At 40.2% G+C, this 21,540-nt stretch overlaps 1 protein-coding gene across 5 annotated transcripts in view; it reads left to right on the top strand.

Moving 5' to 3' along the window:
* The window catches only part of MED12L (mediator complex subunit 12L), a 300,992-nt gene that overhangs the window by 233,478 nt on the left and 45,974 nt on the right, over window positions 1-21,540 (top strand). For all 5 annotated transcript variants that reach the window (XM_072142994.1, XM_072142992.1, XM_072142993.1 and 2 more), the window contains exons 26-34: window positions 5,727-5,840; window positions 6,943-7,133; window positions 7,227-7,415; window positions 8,000-8,074; window positions 8,193-8,383; window positions 10,255-10,416; window positions 10,715-10,826; window positions 17,110-17,199; window positions 18,999-19,108. In XM_072142994.1, coding sequence (XP_071999095.1) covers window positions 5,727-5,840; window positions 6,943-7,133; window positions 7,227-7,415; window positions 8,000-8,074; window positions 8,193-8,383; window positions 10,255-10,416; window positions 10,715-10,826; window positions 17,110-17,199; window positions 18,999-19,108 — 1,234 coding nt within the window. The remainder of the gene's footprint in view (window positions 1-5,726; window positions 5,841-6,942; window positions 7,134-7,226; window positions 7,416-7,999; window positions 8,075-8,192; window positions 8,384-10,254; window positions 10,417-10,714; window positions 10,827-17,109; window positions 17,200-18,998; window positions 19,109-21,540) is intronic.

Raw genomic sequence — 21,540 nt, 5'->3', positions numbered from 1 at the left:
CTAAGAGAACTGCGGCACATTATACATGCCATTATATTATACATACCAGTCACATGTTCATCTGTCAATTTTCTGCCTCTCTGGAAAAGCTGGTAGATTAATTTAAAAGTATTAAAAGGACAGTGTAATTGGGTTTTACACGACTAAACTAGCAGCATCCTCAGGTAGGGAAGAAAATCATTTTTAGCATTACTTCTTGTTTGTAAACTCTCACCCATTTTTTATATATATATCTACACTCACCGGCCACTTTTTTAGGTACACCATGCTAGTAACGGGTTGGACCCCCTTTTGCCTTCAGAACTGCCTCAATTCTTCGTGGCATAGATTCAACAAGGTTCTGGAAGCATTCCTCAGAGATTTTGGTCCATATTGACATGATGGCATCACACAGTTGCCGCAGATTTTTCGGCTGCACATCCATGATGCGAATCTCCCGTTCCACCACATTCCAAAGATGCTCTATTGGATTGAGATCTGGTGACTGTGGAGGCCATTTGAGTACAGTGAACTCATTGTCATGTTCAAGAAACCAGTCTGAGATGATTCCAGCTTTATGACATGGCGCGTTATCCTGCTGAAAGTAGCCATCAGATGTTGGGTACATTGTGGTCATAAAGGGATGGACATGGTCAGCAACAATACTCAGGTGGACTGTGGCGTTGCAACGATGCTCAATTGGTACCAAGGGGCCCAAAGAGTGCCAAGAAAATATTCCCCACACCATGACACCACCACCACCAGCCTGAACCGTTGATACAAGGCAGGATGGATCCATGCTTTCATGTTGTTGACGCCAAATTCTGACCCTACCATCCGAATGTCTCAGCAGAAATCGAGACTCATCAGACCAGGCAACATTTTTCCAATCTTCTACTGTCCAATTTCGATGAGCTTGTGCAAATTGTAGCCTCAGTTTCCTGTTCTTAGCTGAAAGGAGTGGCACCCGGTGTGATCTTCTGCTGCTGTAGCCCATCTGCCTCAAAGTTCGACGTAATGTGCGTTCAGAGATGCTCTTCTGCCTACCTTGGTTGTAACGGGTGGCGATTTGAGTCACTGTTGCCTTTCTATTAGCTCAAACCAGTCTGCCCATTCTCCTCTGACCTCTGGCATCAACAAGGCATTTCCGCCCACAGAACTGCCGCTCACTGGATGTTTTTTCTTTTTCGGATCATTCTCTGTAAACCCTAGAGATGGTTGTGCGTGAAAATCCCAGTAGATCAGCAGTTTCTGAAATACTCAGACCAGCCCTTCTGGCACCAACAACCATGCCACGTTCAAAGGAACTCAAATCACCTTTCTTCCCCATACTGATGCTCGGTTTGAACTGTAGGAGATTGTCTTGACCATGTCCACATGCCTAAATGCACTGATTGCCGCCATGTGATTGGCTGATTAGAAATTAAGTGTTAACGAGCAGTTGGACAGGTGTACCTAATAAAGTGGCCGGTGATTTTTTTGAGATTGAGAGTGTAGAGGCTGAAGGGTAAATGTCACTCCAGATCATGTGTTCTGTAGTACCCAGAAACATGTTTATAAAAAATAAGAATTGCAGTTAAAGAAAAGGGCAGGATTTTTTATTTCAAACTCAGATTTCACTTTCACTGTCTATATATCTGGCTCTCAGAACTACAATCCTAATGCAGTCTTGAAAGATCAGAGTCTTTTCTTTTCTAGAAATATATCTCTAGGCACTATAGAGCCAAAGATACGACCATGTCAATTGACCCCCCTCCACTGCAGTGATGCATCTTTGCTGAAGCTTTGCAAAATTTTTTTAAAGATTCGATTCAGGTCCCCAACTATTTGGTATGAACTGATGCTGCTTTAACTGTTCTGATAATTGGTATATAATTCCCTTTAGTCCTCTAAAACACAGGTTTTTCAAAATTAAATTCAAATAATCCCATCTCCTCTCAGAAATATTTAATAAATGTTTTCATTTGTCGCTTAAACAATAATAACGGAAGCCGAACTAGAAACCAATGGATATTTTAATGGATAGATCAGACTTCTGTTTTTTATCATATATACAAGACTGAAATTATTCTGAAAATATTCAGATTCAATTTGGTGCCTAAAAATCACCAAATTCGGACCAAATATATGAATCGACAAATAGATTAGCACATCTCTATTTAACAGTTTTACTCATGTTGTTTAAAGGGAAACCTTTACCAGTTTAAGAGCCCATAAAGCAGTGCTTACATCAGCAGAGCTCATCCATGGGAGTTTTTTATGGATTTACAAAGTTTATTGTTCCAAAGACGAGTCATGCCTCCTCCCTGACTTGTGCCGTGTGCTCTTATTGCTGGGGAAGGTTTACATTTCTCGCTCTATCCCTGTACTGAAGTTGTGACGGTTCCCTGGCAGATTAAAATAATTAACCTCTGCAGAATACAGGACTGGAGTCAGTAGTTTTGAGGTTCTTAGTCCCAGTTGCATAAACACAATGCTGCTGGTTTATTGGCCCCAAATATAATGACACATTCCCTTTAAGAGATTTAGTCCCAAACATGTGCATTACTGAAAGGAAAGAACTTCACTTATCATGGAGACGTCTGTATATGTGCAAGTGACAAGTTATACTTTTCTATTGCTGTCGATTTTTCTATTTTATGACATCCCCAGTAAAATAAAATGCACTTGTGTTAGATGGTAGTTAATGTTTCAGGCTCACGACATGTTTAGTAGGTTTTTTATGACTTGAAACGATGGAGACAAACCTGAGAGCAGTGGACAGGTGTATGATCAGGAGCCACATTTATCTTTTCCACTTGTCATGGCCCTCACATGTATGAGACAGATTGTACAGGTTTTTATTATGATGTCTGTACTAGGTATAGCAATATATAATATGTGCTTTGCACACTGACATCTCCTGTAGTTTTTCCACTTATCTTCCCCTTATGATGCTGACACTTTCCAATTTTGAAATGTCAGGGGGTTGGGTGAATCCCTAAGTATAGCTGATGTATAATGCCAATAGCATAAAAATTAGTCATTGTACAGATGTCCCTCGCCTGAAACTATTAAAACTTTCTAAAGAAGATAAACCTCCGAGCCATGATGGAATGGCTAGCCTACCAGAGTCTCCAAATCTTAGTTCAATTACACCTCCATGGCGTATTATTGAAAAGCAAATTTGACCCATTAAAGACTATGATCCACATGTATCACTTTTGTGATACATGTGTAGTAGTGTAGTAGTTGTACCTAAATTCTGGTGCACTGTTGTGCCAGAATTATCACAATCTACTACCATCTGTGATAGGATAAGTTCCTGCCTCTTATTAATCTCTGTACTTTAACACAGTTTAGGTGCAGTTTAGGCGCAATATAGGTGCAATGTTAGATTTGGGCTCTTACATGTGACCCTCCTACAAGCTCCTCTCTGCTTCTCTCCCACACCCAGAATGAAGAAAATACTCACAGCAGCACCCAGGTGTGTGACACCCAGCACCCAGTTACCTCCTCAGCCGTGGGTTCTCCTGGAACTTGGTGCTGATCATCCTGCTACACAGGGGACACTTGTCTGTAGTATCTGCAAAATTCTGCAAACTTCTCTTCTCTCTTGGTGTGAGCTGAGGATTTAGCAGAATGTTTTGTAAATAGAAGGTAATGAACTGTAAATAGATTCTGCAGCTCCTGTCTGCAGTGTCTGGCTGAGCTCTGCTGCTGGGGATAAGTTGCTCTGCACAGGGGCTCAGTGCTTACTTCTCAGTTAACGCCACCTTCGGGCTGGAGTGTTTTTGCGCCTGAATGAAAAGTTGCAAGTGATGAATATTATTAGGCGCAGCAAAACATCTAGATTGGTAAGATAAATGGGGGAAACATGGTTATTTTTGCTGCATGGCTAGTTTGGCGCTTAGTTGCAAAAATGGTGCGCCGGTTTGAAAAAGCCCTATGATTTTATTTTAAAATTAATTAATTCAAGGTGCATTTGATAATAATTTCTCTTGTTAAGTCTATGCCTGGTTGCCAACTTTTTATCTATTATTGGAGAAGAACTTTCACGAGAAATCATTCCATGTATGCGCTTGAGAAGTGCCAGCATTTTGGACAACAATGTCGCCTTTATCATCTGTTTTGGCAGATTTCCGTCTCTACAGGCTCTATTTGTAATTGTAATTAGTTTTCCTAAACTCGGCTCCAGGGCAGCAGCACACTAGTTGCTTTTATGTTTTTGCACACTTAGGAGCCCTAAGGCATGTGCCTGCTTCTAATAAAAGAGCTGATGCTTCTGAGAAGGGACCTGAATGACCTTCCCATGTTCTCCAATGTGGTCTTGCAGGTGAAGTGTTCTGAATCATAACTATGCCTTTCTTGTGAAAATCCGTACCCTGAGTGAAGAGTGATCCTCATTTAATTTATATGTAAATGAGCATTTCAGTGCACTATGGGTGCGAGGTCATGTGCACCAAACAAGATAGAAGTTCTCCTGTAAACCGAGAACAGACCCCATAAAACAGACCCTGTACCGTGTATTATTCATAGAATTCGTATTGACTGGAGTAGTTCTTTAATTTCGCTCATACGTATGTGGTGATTTCCCAACATAATGGGGCAGATTTACTTACCCTGTCCTGTTGCGATCCCGACCCGAGGATTCGGGTCTGTTGCGATTCACTAAGATCGTGTGCCCGAGTTCCTGCATCCGTCGCTTCTGCGCCAAGGTCCGCCGGAGTTCACCTGCTCCTTCCTGGTGCACAATTCCGTTTTTAAATTCTGCGGTTGTCCGACATCCGCGCCCCCCGATTTCTGTCGCATGCAAGCCGGAAATAATAAAACGGAAATAATCGCGAAACCTGATGAAAGTGCGGCGTTCGGACACTTAGTAAATGTGCCCCAATGTGACATAACGAGGTGAATAAGTTCCATCTGCATTATTCATATACTATTATCCCCTAACAGACCCCCTTAATGGGGTTTATCAGTAATCTGGGAAAAGCCTAGGTGAAAGGGCATGGAAGGGGAACAAAAGAAAACATACTGGGGCACATTTTGCTAAGGGCTTTCCCCCGCATATCTGTTGGACCTTGTGACCCTAAGTCTCGCCAAGCGCCATATTTAACATGCAAATTGTGTTGCAATACCTATGTTAAAGGTGCACCGAAAAAAGTTTGTGAACTCTGTCAGAACACTGCGGGTAAGCGACAGATTCCTGATTTCTGGCGCACGTTCTTAATGATTCGGTCGCACCCAGCATTATACAGGGAAAGAGAACTTTTAGTGCAGTTTCTGTCCTTCTTAGTAAATGTGCCCCACTGTACATATCCTTCTGCAGTTCCCATGTCTCACAACTCCAGTACTTCAGGTTTTCGGCATGGCACCAAGCCAGAAGTTCTGGGGGATTAGAAAAACACGTTTGCCTATAAGCGCCTCCTAGGACCTGGAGACAACAAATTAAGTGACCTTCTATGGTTGATGGAAGTAACAGGGAAATTTATCAAGCTGTCTACAATAGAATTTTGTAGAAATTTGGGCCCAAAAAAATTGTGCCACATTTGATGAGGGAGTCTGACTGTTATCAGACTTTCCTGGAAAAAGCCTGTTCACCAAAAATAATGTAGTTTCCTGGTGTAATCTCAAATAATATGATAGACTTATCATCCAGCATTTGATACAGTGATACATCTGTGGTTGTATTAGACTGTCTAATCAAACTATTTTTTTTTTATAAATCTCCCACAACGTGTTTTCCTGAAAATAGTTTTTCTTTGTAGAGAAACTAGCACCTGGATTATGCTCTTCATGTGACAGACATCTTTTGGCAGCTGCCCAGAACAGCATTGAAGTGGGAGCTGTGTTTGCAGTCCTCAAAGCCATCTTAATGCTGGGTATGTTCTAATAAGGCATTTCCCTATATAATTTACAATGGTTGCTAGTTACAATATGTTGTATCAAGTTATATTGTACTTGAGGGTATTATAATATTCACATTATAACCAGTGAATAGGCTCTGTTCACTTCTGAAATGTGATGCTATGAAATAAATAACTAGTTACCTTTAAACACCAAAATATTTGTACATTTGTATATTAACAGTTTACATGTTGATCAACAAAATTGTAAAAGTCCATTTTATGACTTCAGTACAGAGCTATAGTCGGACATTTAAAGGAATTGCCCACTTTCAGGAAATAATTGATATTATTTGCATAATGACTTATACAATTTTCCAATATACATTCTTTATGAATTCCCAAGTGTTTTCTAGATCTCCTCTTGTTGTCATCCCATAGGAAGATTTATTGTTTACTACCTGTGGACAAAAAACTATTCCTGGTTATATGATGTCACAGAGGTGCACAGCTCGTTATAACACAGAGAGTAATCAGACAGAAATCATTTTAAATATGCCCGTTTGCAATTTTGTCTGTTAAAATTAGAATAAACCCAGTCAGTATTCAAGACATTTGGGATTTTCATTGTACAGTATTATGATGAGCTGTGCACCTGTGTGACATCACATGACCAGAGACCGTTTTTGTGTCCACAGGAAGTAAACAATGAAGCTTCCTCTAGAATCAGCTAATTCTATCAATAAGCAGAGATCTAGAAAACTGTGAGGAATTGATACAGAAAGTATACTGCAAAATTATATAACTAAATTATTTAGCTGAAAGTGGACAACCCCTTTTACATAGACTAATTGGACCTTTGGTTCTGTATTTTTATATGCTTTTGACTGTAGGAATATGTTTGGCACAACACAATAGCGATGTGCATACGATACAGCAGAAGGTAAAGTCTGTCTTCTTCAGTAGTTATTTACGTAGCCATCACTGACATAACCTCTTAGTGCACAATGGACCACGGACCTTGTAGGACAACACAGTGTGGTCTTCCTACGCTGCAGGAGAGCCATAATGAATGTACAAGCTGCCATCTAGTGGTTATATGTAAACTCGTTTGTCTTAATTCCATTTTATTTTGTAGGAGACGCTGACATTGGTAATAGTAATATCAGCTCTTCCAGACACATTAAGGCTGATATAACAGAACAAGCATCAGAGGAAACGATGCCGGAGTCTCAATCAACTCCACAATCATCTGGAAAACCAATTGTTATTGAGACAGCGAGTCTGAGCGAATATGCCAAGTATGTGCTGAGAACGATATGCCAACAGGTACATGGAAACCAAAACTTCTAATCCCTGCATCTTTTGGAGCTGAGAACGATTCCCCTAGATTGTGACCATTTATCTTTCCTTGTGGTGTAGGAATGGGTTGGAGACCACTGTTTGAAGGAACCGGAAAGACTTTGTACTGATAAAGACCTGATCTTGGACCCCGTCCTCTCAAATAAACAAGCCCGGAAACTTCTACAATTGATCTGTTATCCGCATGGTGTAAATAATTCAGTTGAGGGAGACAACATCCAGAGGCTCCATATTAAGCATATCTTACAGGTATTACAGTGGTGGATGTGCAGGAGCTATCTCTTCTGTCCTATTTGAAGTGACCAGTAATATTAATGACATGTAATCGTTAAGGATTAGCTACTCATCTCCTTTAATGGCTGAAAGGTTGAAAGCCGCATCTTTTGCACCATATAGATGAGATTTTGTGTTGATATTATACAAGACAAATCAAAAGTCCCAGGACACCCTTTTATTTCAGATATTAAAGGGAAAATTACATCTTAATACCCCAACAACTAATAGGCGAGAGAGTAATCTTTTAGGCTATGTTCAGAACATGGCCGCCAGTTTACCCAATGGGAAGATGGTGATGTAGTATATCATAGAAAAGCAGAATTTGGTCGGTAGTCAATTTCTGCAAGCAGATTTTTTATATCTCTTGTAGTTCAAAAGTTATCCACACATAGATTCCCCATAGATGCCCATTGATTGGATCCAACATGCAGTGTAATGCTACCAATTCCAATATGGAAAAGTAATACACAAGCTACAACTACTAACTGTGTGGGGATTGGTATATTACATCACAGTCTGCACTGCGAATAATGGTTTGTGTCTTCTCCATTTACTAGAACCTCGACCAGTGGACGCTCAGGCAGTCGTGGCTGGAGATTCAGCTGATGATCAAGCAATGCATGAAGGAACCTGTTAGTACTTTATCTCTAGACTCCACATAACATTGTATGTAATAGAGATCATGACTTTTTATTACTTAGATTTTTCAGAAAGCAGCATTATTAAACCATTCTTGTCATGCATTTCCAGGCCTCCAGCTCGGTGACGGAGATGAATGCACTTCTGGATAATATTGCAAAGGCCACCATAGAAGTTTTCCAGCAGTCCGCCGATCTGAACAGCAGCCCCAGTAATCCTGCCGGGGGTCTCTTCAATGCAAGCTGTGCAGCACATGCGGAGACAAACAACACAAGGCATAGTGTGAAGTCAGCCTTCCTCAGGTAAGTTGTGGTCTTACAGGGAATTGTACAATTTTTAGGCCTCATGCAAACAGATTTTACTGTTGCTTGTGAGCCACAACCGCAGAAATTGCAGGTCCTATTACTGCCCATGAGGTGCAGACCGACCTCTCTCGGGACGACACACAGGCAGAAAACAATGGACCATGGCTTTATAATGTGCACAGAACCTCAGGTCCATTTTTTTTCTTTTATATCATTGGTCCATTAAAATTTTTTGAATGTCGTCCAAAAGGTATGGTTTCTACCCCATATGTATGGATTAAAGATGAGAAAATCGATTTTTTGATTTATGGATTCAGTACAGTTCAGTGATTTGCTTTGGACAAATCTTGTATATATTTTGATGATAGAAGTCTAATGAATCCACAAAAAATGTTCATCGATATCAGTGGATGATTTCAAGGCTCTGTTATTAGTGTTTTTCTGAAAATTAACAATAAATTTTCCAATAAAAAAATTCCATCTTTAAGAGAACTAGAGGATGTCATGTGCCAATTTTCAGGGCCGATTAAAGCAACATTGGTTTGGACTGAATAGGTTGAGAAAAATTCAGTGAAGCTTCAGCAATACTGATTCGCTAGTGACGACCCACCAAAAGTAAAGACCTGACAAAAGCCTTTAGACACAGATATTGTATCACTGATTTGGAGAGGGGCGCAGCAGAGAAATCTCTCCGTGATACAGGTGGTGCAGTTACATTGCAGAGATCCAGCCATAAGAAATAGCTGTTTCTTAAGTTGTTTTATAAGTGATGTTAAAACATAAAATAATGTCATCTACCGTGTCATATTTGTAATTATGTTGTAATAGTGTTTTCATATATTTTAATTATATTTTAATAATGTTACAAGAGAACGTGTTTTTTATTTGTTAAAGTGTTTTCCATTTTGGTGATGTCGTAACGCTATGAGTTACTGCTGTAGTTTTAAACCTATAACTCTCTAGAAAATTCAGAGCAAAAGAAGGAAAGTGGAAAAATTTAATGCAGAGCACTATGAGGACAGCAGTGTGAGGAGACTCCCCCAGCATTCCTGAATCGGTCTGGGGGAACTGGGTCCTCCCATTTGTGGAGAGCCGGGGCTGCAGTTCTCAATGAGCATATCCCCTTCTGGAAGTCTGGGTGCTAAAGGATCCAGTTCACCCCTGACTGAGTCAGGGCTTCCAGTAGGGCAGCTAATCTTTTAGAGCTTCCGTGTCAGACCATGGAAGAAAGGACTCATGGAGGTCGGATAGAACTTCCACAATCTTCCAGTCTTACCATAAGAAATGTGCCAATTCCATGGCAAATTTAAAAAAAAGTCAAATGATCAAATAGAAGTTTTGAGAAATTAGCTTCTTTCTTTTTAGGATTATATCACAGATTACAGATTACAGGGGCATTTTATGATACCACAGTGGCTGCTGCTTTAATCCCTGATCTGAATTCCAGTAAATGATGTAACAACATCCTGATACCACGACACCTGTTGGTCCTGGTTCCACGGATTCCAGCGATAACCCAAAAGAGAAAAGCAGAAGGACTCCTGTTGTTGGTGTAACAGTAGTTCTCCCTTATTCTCCTATTTGATATCTTTTGGACTGTCTCAGAGTTGTCACAATTGCTGGTGTTTTTTTTCAATTGTGATTATATGCGCAATAATCCCAGACATAAATGGAACTGTGACTTATCAGATATAGCCAAAGGACTGGAAAAAAGACATTTACTCAGTAAGCAGGACAGTGACGCGTGGAATATAAATGAATCTAACCAGACTTAGATAAAGAATCTGTAAATTCATCAACTTGAATAATACATTTTATCATGGATTACGGGTTTGAATAAGTGATGTTATGTTACTTTTTGGCTGCAGCTCTTCTGAACGTAGGGGTGTCTGGCTTGTGGCACCTTTAATTGCTAAATTACCTACCTCAGTCCAAGGCAGAGTGCTGAAGGCAGCAGGGGAAGAGCTGGAGAAGGGACAGCACTTGGGGTCATCTTCAAAGAAAGAACGAGATCGGCAAAAGCAAAAAAGGTAAGTAGCCCTGACATTCTCTTTTCTATCCTGATGTACGGAGATGCCGTGAGAATTGTTGTATTATGTGTGATATAAGAACACAGACACTGAAGATAAATAAATAGCTGGTTCATGTGAACCTTATTTTTGAATTCATCATAGTAATGTAATCGATTGTAAGCTCTCCTGGCAATAAAGGTTAAAATATTTTCCTTTGATCTACATATTGCATGCAATGTTTCCTTAATTTCTGTACTGTACAGATACAGAATATTAATAAGGCATATTGAATAACTCTTTTGTATCTTCCATGAAGCATGTCTTTGCTAAGCCAGCATCCATTCCTATCATTGGTGCTCACCTGCTTAAAAGGACAAGATGAACAGAGGGAAGGACTACTTACATCTCTGCAGAACCAAGTCAATCAGGTCGGTTATCCTGGGAATTTATATTAAAAAAACGCTTCTACCATCTGCAACATCACCGGGGCCTAGCCTTTTCTTGGGGCCTGGAGGCAGCCGGGCCCAGAATACCGGAGTGGCTGGCTAGTGCGGCCTTGGGCACGCTGTGGTCACGGTGCTTGGTATGGGGACCGGAGGGCTGTCCTATAGCCTGGCAGGTCTCCAGCAGGTGGTGTGTGAAAGAAATAAGGAGGGAGAGGCTGATGTACTGGTTCTCCCTGGGGCAACCCTGAGTATCTGTAGGATGAATCCCTTGGTGATGGATGGGGAAGCCCGTGGTAGTGATGCAGGGATTATACCGAGGGAATGTTGTGCAAATCAGTTTGAGTTATGGAGAGCTGGTCCACTGGAAGGTTATACACTGCCAGATATGCAGGAGCTACTCACTCCTCTGTTCACTGGAGCTGACATGTGCTCTAAGATGGAGTCTCTCACTCTCCTCACTGCTCAGACATCTGATATAAATAGTTTTGTGCAAAAACTACAAAAGTGCTTAAGGAATGATACCTTTATTGGCTAACCAGAAAAATTTGGTGCAAGCTTTCAGGGCACACAGGCCCCTTCTTCAGGCATGGATACAAATGTAGCACTGAGAGAAAAACACATTTGAGGGATGTTACACTAAGATGATAAGTACATATGGTGAGACACAATTAAGATCAGCCGGGCAATAAAACTGGAGGTTATGTTACACAAAGAAGGGTGATGGGGGAGGGGTGGCCTAGTATGGCAGTGGTCTGGAGTCAGTCTCTTGTGGGGATTGAAGTCAGTCCATGTAATGAGCCTTAAGCCCAGGTGCAATATTGAGGCCTTGTGTCAGTGACTGGAAGGTCATCATCAGCTTGAACCCCCAGGTTTTCCTTTCTCTGTTATCCTTAAAGTCACCTTTCAGTATTAGGACCTTTTTGCTGTGGACTGGTCTAGAAAAGTGTTTTCCCACAGGGGTGTCCATCCCCTCACTTATGGTGTGTCTAGAAGAATTCATCCTGCTCTGAAGTTTTTGTTGAGTCTTCCCAATGTATATATTATTTTTGCGACACCTCATGCACATTATCAAGTACACAAGATTGGAGGATCTACAGGAGAATGTGCCCGGGATTTTATACTTATTTTGTGTGTTGGGGATGAAAAATACTACACAGAACCTCTCCTACAGCTTATCCGGTTTGTAGTAGATCACAAATATTTATCCTTTGGTGAGGACATTTACTTGCAATGTATGTGGAGTGCCATGGGGAGCAGAATGTCCCAACCTGTTCATGGCCAAATTATAGGATGCGTTTCTAACAACCTGCACCACTAAACCTCTAGCATACTTCCGCTACATTGATGACCTTCCTATTATCTGGTCAGGATCTGAGGATGAACTGTTCTTTCCACAGAAGTTTTAAAAAATTCTATCCTAACATAAAACTCTCCCTGGACTTCTCTAAATCTAAGGTAGATTTTCTGGACACAACCATATGCATTAAGGACAATATCATATAAACTACAATTTATCAAAAACCCACATGTCAAAAGTGAAACAGTTTTCATCCAAAACATATCAAGAAATCCATTGTTTACAGCCAAGCTCTGAGATACATCCGGATCTGCTCAGAGAGTTAGGATAGAGAACAACACCTTCTATCACTAAGAAGAACATTCTTACAACAGGGGTATCACCCACTGGTTATAGATACACAGATCCACAGAGCTAGAAGGATTCCAAGTAGCAGCCTCCTGGATTTCAAACAAGAAGAGGACAAGTGCAGAGTGCCCCTAGTGGTCATGTACAACCCACAAATGAAAATCTTGAAGAATATTGCAACAGATCTCTATGCCATAAGGACATATTCCCACAGACCTACCGTTCCTTGCCTACACATAGCCACCAAGTATGTGGTATCTTCTGGTTAGAAGTGCCCTCTCACCACCAACACAGACGCGCTCTTTCCCTGCAACAACAAAAAATGGAAGACTTGTGCCGAGTTTCTATCATCAAGTACAGTTAACATCCCAAAGACACAGCAGGACTATAAAATCCAGGAAACATTCTCCTGTAGATCCTCCAATGTTGTGTACTTGATAATGTGCATGAGGCGTCACACAAATAACATATACATTGGGGAGACTCAACAAAAACTTCTGAGCAGGATGAATTCTCACAGACACACCATAAGCGAGGGGATGGACAAACCTGTGGGAAAGCACTTTTCTAGACCAGGCCACAGCGAGAAAGAATTAATGGTCCTAATACTGAACGGTGTCTTTAAGGGTGTATTCACACGGCGGGCATACCGCCATGCACTGGAGAGGAGGAGGTGCACGGACACACACTTGCTAAAAGATAGAGTAGGCTCTATCTTTTCCCGGTATATGGCACATGTGTGGCACCGTACTGCCTCCGGCCCGCCATTACCGTCTATGGGGATGTATATGCGGCCGCTATAGCAATATATTATATTCTGTTCTGGCATACACGAGCTGGCAGGATGATAAAAAAAAAGCCAGCCCACCTCAAGTATTATACCTAAATAGGCTGATTACGTTTTTTTTAATTGTTTCATGTTTAACAGTTTTCTTATAATTTATTGTTCCATTTAAAAGACAAAGTATGTAGCAATATGTTATGTGCTGTTCTGGCCTCTAGGGGCCTCACTACTTCTGTGTGTGTACAGTAAAGCATGTAGTCAGACTTGTTGGTAGTCAGACACTAGTATTGTGACATGTGTAATGGCAACTTGATGAATAAAGAGTCTGAGATCGACTCCAGTGTGCAAAGCCAATACAGGAGAGACAACTAACAGAACAGCTGCAAACTTGCGGCCGCATATACGTCCCCATGGACGGGCGTCTGAATGTACCCTCAGGATAACAGAAAAAGGACAGCCTGGGAGTTCAAGCTAATGATGACCTTCCAGTCACTGACACAAGGCCTCAATATTGCACCTGGTTATGGCTCATTACATGGACTCGCTTCAATCCCCTCTGACTGACTCCACACCCCTGCCATCCTAGGTCACCCCACCCCCATCACACTTCTCTGTGTGGTAGCCAAGCTGAGGAAACCGGCTCAGCTCCCATTCAAGTAAATGCAAGCGGATCTGCAGTGACCAGGTCACTACAGAGAGAACAGAGTTGTCTTCTTTATACAGATGTGCCCATATCTCACCTTATCTTTAATTTGGTAAGGATTTCAAATGTAACCAATTCATCCAAGTAACAAAGTATATTAGTAAAATGTTTGATAGGCCACAAGCAATTGTACATATACAAACATATAAAACAGACACCTTGTAAAAGAATATCACAAAATCATGATTTAAAAAAATCGTGCACTACATATCTAAGTCCTCATACACACAGACATGTGCACTTTGCAGATAGCAAACAATTTGCAGCACAAACAGTCAGCCCACCTACAGTACTTGGGGGGGCTCTGATTATTGATTTGTAAAATAGCAGCTAGCTTCTCGCCCGTTTCTTTTTAGTACTTTATTTTTCAAAATAAAATAATTCTGTGTATTCTACAATGTGGCCAGTAGGTGGCACTGTGTATATACGTCACATTACGGTTTGTACAGAATTAGACAAATATTTCAAGCAGGCGCCAGCTGTTTCCTCTCCTACAGATACCATCACAGCACATTCTATGAAAGCTACTGAAATAATGGAATAAAGCCAATGTATCGTTACTAGAAATACAGGCAGTCCCCGGGTTACATACAAGATAGGGACTGTAGGTTTGTTCTTAAGTTGAATTTGTATGTAAGTCGAAACTGTATATTTTATCATTGTAGTTCCCGACAATTTTTTTTCTTTTGCCCCAGTGACAATTGGAGTTTCAAATTTTTTTGCTGTAATAGGACCAAGAATTATCAATAAAGCTTCATTGCAGACAATTTTAAGCTGATTATTGCAATCTGGGACTATTTTAAAGCATCCAGAGAACTTCACCAGAGGTCACAGTGGGCAGAGGGGTCCGTCTGTAACTATGGGTTGTCTGTAAGTCGGGTGTCCTTAAGTAGGGGACCGCCTGTACTGATACGTACAGTGAAAACTCTCCGCCGCTTATAGTTAATCCATACTAATTAGAATTTATATAAATTGCATTAAGCTCATACTGTACATTTACAAAATATACAAACGGCATAAAAATGGGGGTTATGGATATAAGGACCATTGCTTAATGCAGAGTTATTCCTGGTTTAGTCCAGTTATCTGCTATCAGACAGTGAAAAGCTCATGTGCTATCCCTTAGAAGCATGAACAAGCCTAAACAATACAAGACAAGGTTTAGCTTAAAACAAATGTGCCTGAAGCAGTTTTTGGCCAATGCCTGTGTAAAACACATGCACACACCTACAAATACACCAAAACTGTGTTTCCATGTCTGTTACAGTAATAGTTACTGTTCCCAGGGTGCAGCTATACACCCCTGACTTACACCTGACTTAGTATTCACTCAGCTCTATAGTCTCAGGGCCACTCAGTTTGTAGTGTGTCATATATCATTTTTCCTCTCTGTCCTGCATGATATCTATTAATGGTGTAGATACCTCCATCCACTCCATTTTTATGGTCACTGGTCTCCGGAGCCCAACTGCTATGTTGCAGCCCCTTAGAGTAGTGCCGTATTCTCCCCCGCTGCTCTTCTGTGCCATATTTCTGGATTTATGCTGTTTTATAATGTTAAATAATTGGAATTTTACTTTATACTGGACAATGTAAAGGCAGTCCCCTACTTTAGGACACCCAACTTACAGTAGACCCCTAGTTATAGATATCCCTCTCTGCCCCCTGTGACCTCTGGTGAAGCTCTCTGGATGTTACTATAGTCCCAGACTGCACTGATCAGCTGTAACGTGTCTGCAATGAGGCTTTATTGATAATCCTTGGTCCCATTTCAACAAAAAATTTTGAAACTCCAATTATCACTCGGGCAAAAAAAAAATTTTGTCTGAAATTACCATTATAAACTATACAGTTTTGACTTGCATACAAATTCAACTTAAGAACACACCTATGGAACCTATTGGGTATGTAACCCGAGGACTGCCTGCACTGGCATTTGTAATTAAAAGTTTCTTTAAGCGAAAAACCTGCAAAGATGATTAGTAAACACAGTATACAGAGAATACAAGTGGAAAGTTCTAGCACTTATGAGGGGTTGTAAGTTATATGAGGACCATGTAAGTCAGCAGTCAGCATGTAAGTCTCTTCAGTTGGAGACAGTCTGGTCCGGGCAGCAACTAAGCAGCTCTGTCATCATCTGGAAGAGCAGGAGAGGTTCATCTACAAAAGTCTCCACACCTCTGAGATCATCTCCCCAAAACCAGTCTAAGGATCATAACCAAACCTCACCTAGCCCTTTGCAATACTGTAACATCAGCAGCGGGTTACAGGCCTGAGCATTGTGAAGTCAGGAAGGGCCAAAAGGTGTATGGAGATATCACAAGGAAGGAAACGGCATTATTAAAGGGCCACAGTAAATCAGAAAGTATTTCAGCAATCACATATTCAACTTTGTGTTTGCCTGACCTGCCACACACCAACAACTAGTCATCTGCAGACCCGGGGTCTGGGTATAACAATACATTACCAATGTTCAGATAATAGGGCACGTTTACTAAGGATTTGTGCCGCTTAGCTACAAGGACTGTGCCCGTTCTTCAATGGTAAAATGCACAGGTATTTAAGAAAAGAGTGCGTTGCGATTGTGCCCACACAACCCTTTTTTTGGCGCAGCTGCACTGGCTTTCATGCAACACAATTTGGGGGGTGCAGACGCTGAGGCCTGAGGCAGATCCAGGACATGCGTACACAAACACACATAAAGTACAACAAGGAATTACACATACATAAAATAGGGGTAAAATTGCGTAGGAAATAATCGCGTATGTTTAGAAGGGGAAAGATGGGTGTTGTACGAGTGTTGTGAAAAATAATAAAAAAAAACCTTATGTAAAAGACAAATCTCTATTTTAATATACTAAATATTTAATAAAGTTTTATTTTTTTTCATCTTTCCCTTTCTTCTGCTTGTAGATAAACTGCATCTCATATTGGTGGTGTACACCAGACTAGTTTTGCTTTCCATTTCTCTATAGTATATATTGGATATAACCATGCACATACAATATATATACAGCGACAACAGAACCTGACTTCAATTTGTGTAACGTCTCCAATATCTGCCTACAGTAGGTCTTTGTTCCATTGTTTTCTGAGGACTTCTGTAACTATTTGTGCTTCATTTCAAACTTAGATTCTAAGTAACTGGAGAGAAGAGAAATACCAGGATGATGTGAAAGCCCGGCAGATGATGCACGAAGCTCTTCAGTTACGGCTTAATTTGGTAACAGCTTTTTTCATGACTTTTTGTGCCAGTATATTCATTTGCTCTACATACAGGTTGGACACTAGATCGTTAATTTGAAAACTATAATAACCATTGTAGATCCATTTAGCTAGAGGGAACCCGTCACCACAACCCCCATTTAACCATGCACATGTTCCCAAAGCTTATAACATGACAATTGCATAGTTGCTTTTGTCATGTTTGTTAGTAGTATAGGTTTGCTTTAATCATATAATGTATTTTACCTGACTCCCACGCTAAGCTCCTGCTAGGGCAGGAATTCAAAATCAATCCTCAGCTCCTGAATCTTTTTCCAAGCCCACACGCTTCAGTCCATCCCTCTGATGTCTCTGGGCTACAGTTACGAACCAGCGTCCTGCCTGCTTCCTAGCTCCCGCCCATCTGTGACATCAGAGGGACAGACCAAAACGTGTGGGCTTGGGAAAAGATTTAGGGGCTTGTGTCCCTTTTTAATTTTTAATTCCTGCCCCCAGAACTCGGCGTGGGAAAAAAAGCCAGGTCAAATACACTACATGATTATAGTGAACCTATACTACTCAAACATGACAAGCAACTATACAATTGTCATGTTCTAAGCTTTGGGAACATGTGCATGGTGAAAAATGGGGATTGTAGTGATAGGTTCCCTTTAAAGGAAAAGTTGATTGTACTTATAGTTTGAGATCCTTAGTATGTGCAATATTCTTATAGTACATCTTGCTTGTGTTCAGCTCTGCATTAGTAAGAGAGACAGTGATATGTACTATGCTCCCTACTACATTTTTTTAAGACTACATTAACCTCTTTGTCTTGTCTCTTATTGTCTACCATCCATGTAAGCCAGTTTTGCCACATTTTACAGTACACAGCAAGTGGCATCATAGGAAGTCTATGGTGCCCAGCTCTACCACTTAACTATTTCAACCTTTCCTTTCTTATAACTTGAAATAGCACTGGTGTCATGTCAAGATCAATAGAGATGAAGGTCATGATATATGACGACAATCTATATTTAGCAAATTAACTTTTATATGGAAATCTTAGTAACATAGGGAGCTGTGTTTAAAGGGAACCTGTCACCAGGAGACCCATTTTTACCACTCCCCCAGTCCCCACAGAGCATAGTACATACACTGCCAAAATGTTTTTGTATTAAAAATTGGTTTTACAGAAAAAAAGATATGTTATATTGTACCTTTCATTAGCATGTGCTGTGTGACTAGGCAGTTGCCTATTGGGAGGAGGTGGAAAGGACCAGTTTCCCCCACACTATTGGGAAACAGCTTCCTCATGTGACCTTTTAAAATATATGAAAACACCCATCACTTGGCTTAGCAACGCCCCCTGCTCCTCTACAGCCAATCCCGAGTGTGGAGAGTTATTCATATATTTTAAAAGGTCACATGTTTCCCAAGGGTAGGGGGGAGCTACTCCTTTCCAGCCCCTCCCAATTGGCAACTGCCTAGTCACACAGCAGATGCTAATGAAAGGTACAATATAACATATCTTTTTTTCTGTAAAACCAATTTTTTATACAAAAATACTTTGGCAGTGTATGTACTATGCTCTGTGGGGACTGGGGGAGTGCTAAAAATGGGTCTCCTGGTTCCCTTTAATATAGAGGAGATTATAGGAATGATACATCTTGAAAAACTATGGAACTTTGATATATTTTCAACTAACATTTTCTTATCTTGGGTTGTATAAAACTTGAGCAAAGCTTAATATTCAGGGTACATCAATACAGCGGAGAATCTTGTTCTAGCTTATGATGTAGTCTGCTCTCTTGACCATAGGTCGGTGGGATGTTCGACACCGTGCAGAGAAGCACACAATGGACTGCTGACTGGGCTGTTTTGCTTCTTCAGATTATTACTTCAGGGACAGTGGACATACAGAAAAATACGTAAGTTCTGAGCAATTATCTATATTTCCAAAATCAGAAACAACTTGCTGATCAGTGATTGGCTGTGTACTTGGATCTCATCTGATCATGAGAAACGGGTCCTGAACTACCGCCTCCATGAAGCAGCAGGTCAATCACATGCAATGGTTCTATATTAATTCCTCACAAGACTACTGGAGATAGCTACAAGGACACAACCAGTTCTTTATTTTTTCACGTACAGCTTATAAACGTATATACCCATAACTTTTTTTTTCCTTTTCTCTTATATATGTATTTGTATTCTACCATAGTATTTTTTTTTTATGATTACAGTTTTTACTTTGTGCTGAAGATGAAACATTAAAGATGTCCAATTTACCTCTCATGTTTTTGTAATGGTAATGTAAGTTAGTGGTAGAATATAAGGTAACGTAGCAATATAAAAAGTATTAAAAGTTTTGCACCGCTTTCTTTTGATATAAAGAGAAGCCCCTGGTTCAGAAATGTCTTTTACCTCAATAGCCTTCCATTTTTGTCGTGTGATCCCAAATGTGTATGTGCATGCTATACCTTCCAGGACCTTATGGGAGGACTCAGTCTCATTACTGTCACTCTCATGTACTGCACTAAGACAGTAACAGGCTCAGCTGTGAAGGGAGAAGTGAGTTGATAAACTAAATCAAAGGGTGTTCCTTTTCTGCCGTATGGGGTGATGACAGTAGCAAAACTGAATACTATCTTACATTAAGGTCCTGGAAGGTAATAATAATAATTCTTTATTTACATAGTGCTTACATATTATGCAGTGCTGCACAAAGCTTGCCAAATTGGTCCCTGTCCCCAATGGGGCTCATAATCTAAACAACCTACCAGTATGTTCTTTTTTGGAATATGGGATGAAACCGGAGGACCCGTTGGAAACCCAAAGGAAGAGCATGTACAGATTGGACATGGACACTCAGGATCACATGACCCTCCATCTGCTTTTTTGGACAGGAAGGACAGCTGATGAGATGAAAGATATGCCTGAACCGGGGGCTTCACTTTACATATTAGGAAAGTAATGCAGAACGTTTAATTGACAGATTAGTAAATTACCTAATATCCTGCCCTCCATACATTACAGAAAACATGATGTAAAGAGGCCATTTGTGAAATGTATGTAATGGTTTACTATTACAAATAATGTAAAACATTTCTTTATAAATCCATGTTTTGATACCCCAAAGAGGTTTTTGTTATTTTGTGTCACTTTAATGTCACGTCTTTCTATTTTATTTTGAGACACATAATACTTTGACCATTTTTAACAAATTCAAGATTTTTTACATTGATAGATGCTTGCAGTAAAAAAAAGTGTTAATGGAAGAATGGCTGTGTGCACATCTTCTGACATTGATCCAGATTAGAAGGCAGTAGAAAGATATTCTTTTATGGACTGGGATGATAGAAATAAAGTGTATAACATAGGTAATCCAGATATACGGAGAACATATTGGTTACCAATAGTTAAAAGGATTTTTTCTAATGAGGAAATGTAAAAAATGTATTAGAGGAAAAAAAAGGCAACAAGCTACAGAAATGGTGGGGGTGGAAAAGGAAGGGGGGTTATTGGTAGTGTAAAGAATTAATTAACAAGATGAATAACTAATACATTTTTTGGGAAGCAAGGTAACAAAAATTGCTTTCTGAAAATGCAATGTTGAGGATACAATATTTTTCAATTTCAAATTTTTTTAACATTTTTAATACACAACTTGAAATGTGATCAGGAAAAGCAGAGAAAAAAACCATATAAGAAAAAGTTTCACGTACCCACCATGTCCCAATGGTGGTGGAAGTTAGATGCATGGAGTGCACACATGATTCTGGCTTGAACTTGTAGATACTTGAAAATAGAGGAGATCGTAGCACACCCAACGAAGTTAAAACACTTTATTCTTCATTCTTAAAAAACATACATCGGTGTATAAGTAGGCACATAAAAACCTACGCGTTTCAGCTTGTCTAAGCCTTACTCATGGTGTAATGTGCCTACTTATACACCGTTGGATGTGCTACGATCACCTCTATTTTCAAGTACTTGAAATGTGATCAGTTGATCGACTTTACAATATACTGAAATACTGTTATATTGCCACCTGCTGCTTATGTAGTAGACTAAGCTCCTGAGCTTCTGTCATATTGTCCCATTATACAACCACTATACACATAGCAGATGTCACTAAAGGGTTACAGTGTCTCATGCACAAAATATGCTAGGAAATATTATTTTTGGTGCATTGCCAAACCGGGAAAGATGAGACTCTGATGATAATTTTTACTACCAGGTGCAAAGTTTCTCTAACTACTTACTGGCTGTGCTTCTAGCATGAGTATATTCTACATGAAGAAACACACAAGTCCTCCTTTTTATTTCCATTAACATTTTTAAAGCAGTTTCCTTTGTT

This window comes from Engystomops pustulosus, chromosome 3, assembly GCF_040894005.1.
Source record: "Engystomops pustulosus chromosome 3, aEngPut4.maternal, whole genome shotgun sequence".
Taxonomy (NCBI): Eukaryota; Metazoa; Chordata; class Amphibia; order Anura; family Leptodactylidae; genus Engystomops; species Engystomops pustulosus.
This window is presented reverse-complemented; position numbering and strand designations above follow the sequence as displayed.